At 31.2% G+C, this 11,354-nt stretch overlaps 1 protein-coding gene across 2 annotated transcripts in view; it reads left to right on the top strand.

Annotated features, from left to right (window-relative positions):
* The window catches only part of LOC106458721 (homeobox protein 2-like), a 23,270-nt gene that overhangs the window by 1,241 nt on the left and 10,675 nt on the right, over nucleotides 1-11,354 (top strand). For both annotated transcript variants that reach the window (XM_022384991.1, XM_022384992.1), the window contains exons 2-5: nucleotides 5,304-5,358; nucleotides 5,949-6,009; nucleotides 7,677-7,705; nucleotides 8,390-8,532. In XM_022384991.1, the coding sequence (XP_022240699.1) occupies nucleotides 5,304-5,358; nucleotides 5,949-6,009; nucleotides 7,677-7,705; nucleotides 8,390-8,532 (288 nt within the window). The remainder of the gene's footprint in view (nucleotides 1-5,303; nucleotides 5,359-5,948; nucleotides 6,010-7,676; nucleotides 7,706-8,389; nucleotides 8,533-11,354) is intronic.

Raw genomic sequence — 11,354 nt, 5'->3', positions numbered from 1 at the left:
TCAGATTGCGAGTCGAGCGCCATAACCACCTGGCTATGCCGGGCCATTAAGGAAAGCAAAAATGAGTTTGAGTAATAAGATAGAAAAATAACCACCTATTACCGCTACATATAATTTAAATGAAATATTTCGCATTCTAAGCCTTATTCTTTTTTAGGAGATTAAGAAGTGTTTGAAACGTATTTTTATATCCCATTTCTTAGCCATCTATTGACGTTTGTAAAAACATTGTTATAATTGATTCTTTATATTCCAGATATTATAGTAGATGGTGAAATGTCTGTGTAATAACATTGTGTACAAAAAGTACTGTCCATTAAAGTATCCTTCATGAACTATGCAGCAAAAGCCAATTTTCATAGATATCAAATGAAGCTTTTTGTAAAGTTTGTAGAAGCCATCAAATCACATATCGATTTTATTTGTATATTTCTATGGAAGTTGAGTTAATTATCTTACTACATAAATTTGGAGTAGCTACATAGGTAGTTCGTTTTAACGACTCCATAATTTTGTGGTCGACAAATAATTTTAAGAGACTTATTGAAAAATATGACCCAGAAATATCTTTTGCAGATTTGTTCATAATGTTACGAAAACACACAGGCTCAAAAAAGCAATTTAACACAAAGATAAGAAACCCTATAACCTGAGCGCTTTAGAAAGCTATTTCTTTCTTCTTCAAGGACAAACCGTACCTTATTATCATAAAAATAGGTGTCTCAAAACTTCATATTGTTCGTAAGTTGAGTGGGTACCTAAATAATGAAGTCTACATATACACAAATTCCATGTAATTTTAGAAAATTAAGTTTAAGTAGTTAAATAAAATTACTTATTTCAAACACGAGCCTTGAAATTTCAAAAGGCGTTCTTAATATGCAAGTCTCACTTATAAAACATGAAAGTAATTCTTACCTCCCAGAAATTGGAATTAGGAAACAAAGAATTCTTACTAATACTAATAATCGAGTTAAAAGATATGACAATTAGCGCAAGAACCAGAGATTAGAAACATAAAAAATACGGGCGTTTAAGTTTAAAAACATAAAAACTGCTGCTGTCGGAAATGGTTGTAAGTTTAGAAGATGGATTTATGATATGCAACAATGTTTTTAATACATAATATTCAGTCGAAATCCATAACCTGAAGGATTATGCAAGGGGTGAAGGTAGGAAACATAATAACGTAAAACGAACTCCAAAAAGAGCAAAATAAGATAACTTATCATTATGAGCTAAGTTATATATTTCCCAAATAAAATGGCAAAAATTATTTTGTGTTGATCATAGCATTAAACTTTTTAAGTTACTTAGTTATGATGTTACTTTATTTAAAGTTAAAGTTCATTACCTGTAACTTGAAGATGTAACTTTTTTGTTGGTGTTTTCAAAGCTCTGTGCATCCAGAGCTCATTTCCTCAGTAGATAGCCCATTGTGTAACTTTGTACTTAGAAAACAACAACATTTCGCTTATTAGCCATCTAAGAAATTACTTAGTGCAAGTTACCGATGTTTCAATTGAAATAACTTGTAAGTTTACAAGTTTTGAGTTTTCTAAATGGGGTTTAACAACATTTTGTATCATAATGCTAAGTCTATGACACTTATTGTTTCTGAATATAGTGGGCATATACTCTAGTTGGAGGAGAATTAGCATTGTATATACATATATATGCTAAATATGACAGCCAACACATGTTCGAAATATGATAAACAGATCTGAAATTGAATTTAATCCTCAATTAGTCGCGTGGTAAAATGGATCATATGTAGTCGCCTGGGTTCATTATGACCCTAATGGATTATTTAAATTATTATGAAGCTCAAACTCTTATAAAATGTTGTTGTTGTTTGTACAAACCTTTATTTGTAAGCAGTATAGAACAATGAAAAGCTTAGATTACGGCTTACGATATTAAAACGTATTGTTGTGGTGGTAAGTTCTTTTTTAGCCATCTGTATAAAATAAAAGCCAAAGTGACAATACGAAGATGTACAAGAAGTAATTAGATATCATCTAAAACAAGTGATTAAACAGAAAAAATGCCAGAAAAGAAGAGATAAACTAAAAAAAAGTAAATTCAAATCACAGAAAAAACAAACTGATCTTAAAAAAAATTATTACCCAAGTAGTCGCGTAGGGTAATATGATCCCAATCTAAACTTTTAAAAAACTTATAACTGCAGAACACTGATGAAGACCACAACATGGACAGACACAATTAAGGAAGCTACTGTGGGTGGGGTTAAGTAAAGTTCCATCCATCACATAATAATTAATTAATTAATGAAATTGCATGGGGTCATAATGACCCCACATGACTAATTGGGGGTTAACAGTACAGGCTCAAGATCACGATGAATCTTTACTTTAAGCTACTAGATGTATTTGATGTTTTATCGTTCTGCAGCTTATCAGAATCTTCTTGCAAACTTATCACGTTCTAGGTGGCTGCTGTTGAAAAAATGTGCAAAGTTACATAATATGCCAATTTAAATGTCGGATTTTAATGAATTACAATATAGCTTTTTTCAAAATTACTCTACCCCATATTAAATGAACATTTAATACTTAAGAAGCGCGAAAATAATATTTTTTAACATTTTGATAGATTTCAACAAGCAGAACCCGGCTTTTTTCTTCTTCTTTTTTGTATATATATATATATATATATATTTTGGTAAGGAAAATCCACACGTGCATGAGTCAACAGATAATTTGATTCTATATTTGTTTCATGGTACACTTGTGGAACAGTTGTCTGATTCTATTTATGTTCCTGATGCGCCTCACACCTGTAACATATTTTGTGATCATATAAACAGTGAATACACACACGTACACGTATATCTTTGTCCAAGCTATGAGTCTGCGACAAGTGAATATTGTGTTAGGCGTATAAAAACGGAACCGACATCCTATTATTCGATTAGGCTAGCCCAAGAGTTAGCGGTTGGTGCTGTTTAATCTATACTTATAATCTATCATTTCGAAATTAATGCAGATAGTCCTTGTGAAGCTTCGCACGAATATCAGAAACAAATAAACAAATAGACCTAATAGCAGACTAATAAAAATAATTTCTATTTGAATTATTCACTTTTTTTCCAAATGAGTCTCCTGTTGTTGCTAAAGTGGAATCATTAGACAATTAACCAACGAATTTCATAAAATTTCAAATTAGAAATACCAGTTAATTTTGGAAAACGGCCATTGCTTTATCAGCCAATTTTGGCATCAATCTATAGAAGAAAAACAGATATCTTTTCTACAGGGAAGTTATGCGTTATTAATTATTACAAAAATATTCTAGATTGAAATTTTTAATATGTAAAGAAATAGGAACAGATTTTGTTTTTCGAAAAATAATTTAATTAAAGAAGCAACATTCAAAATAAAGGTCAGTATTTACGTTGGTCTTGTATTGAAACCCAATGTCTGCTTTCCTGAAATATTATAATTCTGGAACACATGAAGCAATACTCATACGTCACAGCAACCATCTGTAAAAGATGGGTTTGTTGCTATATTAAGTCTTTTACTTATTGTTGAAGCTCTTGAAAACAGAAAAACACATGTTGGTTCCGCCTCATAGTCTGAAACTTGAATTATTTCACTCTAACAATATAATTCATTTAATAAATAATTTTTCAGTTTGAAAGTCGTGCATATTTTAGGTATATATGACGAACCTCTAAGACTAAAAGCCTTATAATTTATTTCACAGCGATTTATAAAACTAAGACATGAAAACAACGTTATAAAGCATGAATTAAATCACTGTTTTTAATACAAATCACCTGACACGTTTCGGTAGCTTCGTATTGCCTTCAGTTTGTTTGTTTGTCTTTAAGCATAAAGCTACACAATGAGCTATGTCTGCTGTGCCCTCCACGAGTATGAAGGTTGATTTTTAGCCTTATAAGCCCTTAGACTTACAGCTGAACTAAAGGGAGGCAGGCTGCAATCAGGTACTTTGTATTAAAAATAGTGTTTTGATTTATGTTTTATAACGTTGTTTTTGTGCCTTAGTGTTATAGATTAGAGCATGAAGAAGTCTATGCAAAACATAAAATTTAGAAAAAAATACGCAGTTCCTCCTGTTTGTGCGTAAGCACAAAGCTACACAAAGGGCTATTTGTGCTTTGCCCACCACGGGTATTGAAACCCGGTTTCTAGCGTTGTTAGTCCGCAGACATACCGCTGTGCCACTAGGGGGTGGGGAAATACACAGATAATGTGTTGAAGTTGAATATGGAAATACATGCAATGAGAAAACATTTAAAATATTTAGTTTCTTAAATCTGAAATATTATAATTTTGAACATAATTATTTGTTTTGTTTAATATTGAAGTTAAAAGAAATAGCCTAATGTTTAGTAGTTTGTAAAGTAATCGCTTATATTCAGTTATATAAATGTTATTTCGACAATCTGTTCTATATTTATTGTATAGAACACAATAATAAATACAAAATTGAACAAAACATTACAAAAGATAGCCTAAAATATTATTTTAAAATATTTCTTTACCACGACCTCTGTAGCCTGCCTAGGCCCCTAAATAAGATAATGATGAAATTATAACTATAGTTATATGATGTAACAATAAGTTGTTTGAATATAATTTGTTTATTTATTGACAGATTTAACTACTCTGGTTAAGCTCGTATTGCTTGAACACATGTAAAAATAAACACTTTTATAATTCTTCAGATTCTTAAAGTCAAACTTTTATTTATATTAGCAAACACTTTAGGCCTGGCATGGCCAGGTGGCCTGGCATGGCATTCTACTCGCAATCTGCAGGTCGCGGATTCGAAGCCCCCGTCCCACCAAACATGCTCGCCCTTTCAGCCGTAGGGGCGTTATAATGTGACGATCTATTCCACTATTGTTTGGTAAAAAATGTAGATCAAGAGTTGGCGGCGGATGTTGATTACTAGCTGCCTTCTCTCTAGTCTATCGCTGCTAAATAAGGGACGGTCAGCGCAGATAGCCCTCGTGTAGCTGTGCGCGAACTTCCAAACAAACCAAATTAGCAAACACAGCTTTACTAGTGAAACATGCACTATTAGTCTGTTCGATAGACAATTTGTTTATGACTAACAAGTTGCGACATAATAAAATAGGAGTTAAATAGGAAAATTTTGCATTTACTAGACAAAGTTATTTATAATCTACTCGCTTGTTACTAGACAAAGTTATTTATAATCTACTCACTTGACGTAACTATTCACAGTAAGATTTAATTGTAAAACTGTAGGCTTTCCTAATTTACTTTTATACCTTTATATAGGAAAAGTGTCATAATAATACCAAGGATAAAGACGAAAGAAGTAACGAGCTTGAAGGTAAGGTTGCTCACTATTTTACCAGTGAATAACGACAAGATTTTAAACTTAATAAACCGATGCGTGGTTTAATGTTTTGCTGTATTTAGGTGCATATATTCCACCATAAATGTTTTCAGTGTCAAACTTTGTTTGAAACTTAAAAAAATACATTTATATGTAAAAGCTTATCAGATATTATTCTCAGACTCATAATATTATTTGTGTGTACAAAGAGCAAAAGACAAATAATTTCTAAATGAAATCTAATGAGAAAACCGAACACTTATTTTATAACTTTTTAATATTTCAGAATTTCCTTGGCCACCAAAACAGTTTTTTGTTCAGTTGGCAGAAACAAAAATTATTTTCCATGTTAATTAATTTTAGTTTTAGTTTCTATTTCCATTAAGTAAGCACGTGTTGGGAAACAGATATAGATCTAATTAAAAGCTGATGAATTATATTGTGCACATCTAATTTTACATATAATGTTTTATAATTCTACTTTGCTGATTCAAGGGAATAAAATTATTTCCTTAGCCTCACCAGACATGCTTTTAATTTTTACACATCGCTTATATCCCTTAATTTCGTTTCACTTTTTACAGCTGAAATATCCAGTCTCAAGAAAAATAATTTTCAACTACAGAAGGAGTTCGAGCTCTTAAAGTAGGTAACATATTATAACCTAAGATTAGAATAAGTAGAAGAGCACTTTAATTAAAGTTATTTCAAAACCTTCCCTCACTTGAAGCGTTAAACTTTCCAAAATCTTCACTGATAAGAAAAAAACATTGGAATCTGTGTAATGCTTTATTTAGTATTACTTGTTATTATGGTCGCCAGATGGCGATCGTCAATAGCTTTTATGTGTATTTTCACAGAAATATAAATAAAAAGCTAACACTACAAAACCCACACGATATGTAACTTTTGAAAAAAATATAATCAGTCTATTTAGTGTCAACAATTTGTAAATAATGATCTGTTAAAGCTTAAGAAAATGTAAAAAAGCGACAATAAACTTTAAAGTATAATTTACAGTATGAATAATAATAATATACAAACACTTTCTAAGATCAATAAAGGGAAGAATAAAAAAACAATAAATTAATTCTTGTTTCTAAAATATTTTGTTAGTCAAGCTTCTTTAATAAATATTGAACTTTATTAATGTGTAGTGAAAATATCATAGATTATTAAACACTTTAGATTATACAGTAAATACCGATTCATGTAAGCTGTTCTAAACTTCCTTGTTTGGTTGCTGAATTTCGTGCAAGACTGCTTGAAGGGTATCTGCGTTAGCTGTCGCTAATTCTGAAGTGATAGGAAATGATAGGCTAGAGGGAAAGCAGCTATACAACACTACCCACCGCCAACTCTTCCAGCGAATAGTGGGATTGATCGTCACATTATAACTTCTTCATTGCTGAAAGGGTGAACGTATTCGATGACCCCGCGACCTACAGATTGTGAAGCGAGCACCCCATATTAAGCATCAAGCGTACAAGCTAAAACAAAATAACTTACGTGCAATACTCAAACATCCCTGTACATACACACACTTAGTAACACAATACACTTATCTTCGGAATTTTGTTTCCAAGAAAAACTGGTTTCATTTGAAATATATCGAAGTTCCACACGTTCACTGTCACGAAATGTTTTCTACTCTCCTTATATCTTTATTATAAGAGAAACATGTTAATATTAGAAACAATTTTTTGGGTTATTGTTAAGTACAAAGCTACACAATGTGCTATCTGTGTTCTGCCCACCACAGGTATCGGAATCAGAATTTTAGCGTCGTAAGCCTACAGACTTACCGCTGATCCACTGAGTGATATTAGGGAAAACAAGAACGGCTATAGGTTAATTCTAGATTAACAAGCACTGCCATAAACCATTAAACCCACCAGTAAGAAGAAGGAAATCATGTTGGTATTATGATAATAATCCTGTTTACATATTTCGTATTTTCACAGCTTGCAGACCTTCTCTGCATATATTACTTCTCTCTTCAAATCATACTTTTCAAGTTTTTAAGAAATTATCCTTACCTAAAACTAAAATAAATAAAATATTCGTTGATACAAAACTCCTGGATTCTTCACAAATGAAAAATACAAATTCAACTTGCTTTCAGTATTTTCAACTACAGCATTAGACAAAAACGAATATCATAATTATATTCCTGTTTCATGTTTTTCAAGAAAGTGATTTACTTGTTGTTTTTATCTTTTCAAAATTCTCAGATTTCTAGTTACTTTTATGTAAACATGAATTCATATCATACCTGCTCTTTGTAAATATTTGGTACAAATATTTTTCAGAAATAAAGTTCCAGGGAACGCTGTATTAGGTAAGCTTCAGTTAAGTTCAGTTTCCAAAAACATGTTTTTCTCCAGATGAAGTTTAAGTTGCTAGATCATACACGTCGTAATATAGAATTTTATGAAAGCTTTAGTTTCAACTGGATAAAACCTGAGATGTATCGTTTGTAATTGAATAGAATAGCTTGTGGTATAATCTGTAACAGTTTAATCTGAATAGCATACAATATTTTTTTTTTCTGAGATAGAACAATTTTATTGAATAACTTATATGCCATTAAGTCGTGAGGTAATGAAAAAATAGTACCACCATAAACACCAAATATATCTGAAATCATTTTAAAATGACGAACGATATTCTGAAGTAATTATTTTAATAATGTCCATTTCGTTTCTGAAATTAGTGTTGTTATTTTATTTTCTGGTATAATTTTCCATAAAGAATATTTTAGACCATCGAACATGATGCTGTGTTTAAAATCACCCAATTTACTCTATATTTAGAAATAGAAAGAAAAACGTACATAAATTTTTTTAAGGATGACACAAGAAAAATATGAAAATCTCAGTATTTTTATTCTAGATAATCTTTGTCTCATACATAGAAAATAAATTACTTTTTAAGTTTTATTATTTGTATATAAATGTAGACAATGTATCTGTGAACAAGAATTCATCTCTTCTTCCTCCTAAATATCGTTTTGCTACTATAGAAACCAAGATATTTGAGGAGGTCCAACAGAAAGAGACAGACCAAGCGAAAGAAAATACACAGTTACAATCTGAAAAAGTAAAAACCAAGACGAAGAAAGGCCTTGCTTCAGTGAAGAAAAATAAACTTCCTTCAAAAAGGAAGGTTTGGAAATAATTAATTTTTCTTATGTAAAGCCTTTTTTTTGTTGATGAAAAATTTATGTTCCATATCTATCCAACAATATGAAATAGGTTGTATGAAAATTTAGTGGTAACTAGACAACCCATGACCCGTTGGGTCACCCACTATTCAGAGGTTATGAAGAATTTCAAGCTAATTACAATCTTGCACTGAAATGAAGGTTTATTTTGAGATAATTTAATTAAATATTTCAATCCATTCATGTTATTCATAATTCAAGAAAAGATATTTGATTGTTGATCGGGAGTAAAAGTAAAGACCATTTCATTTTTCCAAAAAGTGAAGTCAGAGTTTTCAGGTATTGTGATGAATTAGTTCATTATGTTGTGGTCTTTCCTCTTAAACCTTCTACAAATAAGAAACAGTAACACTTTATTTTTTCTTCGAATTATCTATCATAACCAAGGCACATTATTGAGAAATTATTCAAGATCTTGTTTTTGTCATCTTATGCCTTTTAATGAAGATGGGAACATTGACAGGGAAATAGATTTGAACAAAGAAGTTTCGTAAAGAGCGCGAACGGTAGTGTGATGTAAAATTTCTCATGCTAGAAATTTTCATAAAAGTGACCCGAAAAACGGCGCTAACTCGGTAACCGGTGAAGTTTCATAAAGAGCGCGAACGGTAGTGCGAATGATTTTTTGACTGAGAAAATAAGCAAACAAAGAGACAAACAATCTCAGAGTTTTAGTAGTATATAGATAGATAGATTCTTCAATATCTTGTTTTTGTCATCTTACGCCTTTTAATGAAGATGGGAACATTGACAGGAAATAGCTCGGCGACAGATTTTCGTTTATAAAATTTTTTTGTTGTTCTCGACTTGATTTTTATTTTAATACCTCGTCTTCATAGTTACTATCTGCAAATAGTCAATAATATTGTAGGTCCATTTTATTGTTGTTCTTTCTACGCGCCGTTATAACACATTTTCATCTCATCATTTAATTTTTGTTGTGCAAATATTGTTGTATAGAAGATATTTTAAAGTGATTCATCAGGTGTTAAACGAATAGATAAACTGATATGTAGCGCCATCTAGTGTACCTAAATTACTCGAGAAATTTTCATAAAAATGACCCGAAAAACGGAACCAACTCGGTAACCCGTGGCCCGATTTTAACGAAACTTGTTTTATTCTGTTTCTATTCTCATTTCATTACAAATATGGCGGTATTGTGCGCCGTTTTTGCAGTATTTAATTACAGACAACCCCACAAACAAACAATCTCAGAGTTTTAGTAGTATATAGATAAATAAAAATTATCAAATCATTAGAATTTACAGCAGTTCTGTGATGATCAAAACACTGCTTTTATTGCCATTGCCCTTAATGGCCCAGTGGTAAGTCTGCAGGCTTATAACGCTAAAAAAACAAACAAACATATTTATCGCCATCTGGTGATGTTTTGCACTGGAGTACAAATAATACGATTTTTTAACATTAAACCCTTCTTGGTATTATAACATGTAGCCTTTTCTATTGTTCAACTGGAAAGTAAAATGCACTTATTTTACGTTTTCTATCACAGAGTTAATGTCATTTTACACAAAAGCGTAAAATGAACTCATAATTATAATAAAATGCTTTATTACAAAAAAATCTGTTTATTGATACGCAAATAGTAAAATTTCATGAGAAGTTAAGTCGTTTCAAGTATATATGTTTTAATTTTTCAAAAGATATCTTCTGCTTCCCCTACCCCTAAAGGTGAAGCTTTAAACTAGGTGTTATTTGGTTATTACTATAATTCTCTCATTTTCATTCTCAGTGTTCAAGAAAATATGTGTAGAAGAAACTTAAAAAAATCATCTCATTTGAAAGTGTATCACATTAATATAATGTAACATGTTACATGCTTAAAATTGACGTAGAGATATTATTACATTAGTGTTGACCTTAAGATCTGTTAAAGCCTTTTTTATATTATATATATATATGAAATAATATTTCAATTACCTTATCTCACCAGAAGAAGGTCATCCGTACGCCACTCCATATGATACACTCCCCGTACCACCTGTGGGAGGTCCCCAACACCACCCATCTTCCTCTGGTGTTCGAACACTCGACAGAAGAGGTATAGACAAACGGGTTAACAATATCTATAGTAGACAGGTAAGTAAACAATGACTACAACGTTCGAACACTCAACAAAAGAAGTATAGACAAACATGTCAACAATATATATATAGTAGGCAAGTAAGTAATCAATGACTACAACGTTTGAACACTCAACAAAAGAAGTATAGACAAACATGTCAACAATATCTATAGTAGACAGGTAAGTAATCAATGACTACAACGTTCGAACACTCAACAAAAGAAGTATAGACAAACATGTCAACAATATCTATAGTAGACAGGTAAGTAATCAATGACTACAACGTTCGAACACTCAACAAAAGAGGTATAGACAAACATGTCAACAATATCCACAGTGGATAAGTAAACAATGATTATAACATTTAAATACTCAACACAAGAAGTATAGACAAATGTGTCAACAACATATATAATAGACGGGTACTGTATTTTTCGGAATATAAGACGCACCCTTATTTTGAAGACAAAGTTTTTTGGGGAAAAAAGCTACAGTCGCATTTGAAAGAATTTACTGAACAAAAATTCAATTTGATACTTTAAAAGTTAGTATATATTGTTCTATACACAAAAGAGCTCAAAACATCAAAATAAGAAAACACCGTAAATCAAAAAAAAGGTTTTACTAGTTATTTAGTTTGGTTCAAAACCTCAAAAATCTTCATTGCTTTCAATG

This window comes from Limulus polyphemus, unplaced genomic scaffold (assembly GCF_000517525.1).
Source record: "Limulus polyphemus unplaced genomic scaffold, Limulus_polyphemus-2.1.2 Scaffold504, whole genome shotgun sequence".
Taxonomy (NCBI): domain Eukaryota; kingdom Metazoa; phylum Arthropoda; class Merostomata; order Xiphosura; family Limulidae; genus Limulus; species Limulus polyphemus.
Note: the sequence above shows the minus strand (reverse complement) of the source record. Positions and strands in the feature narration are given on the sequence as shown.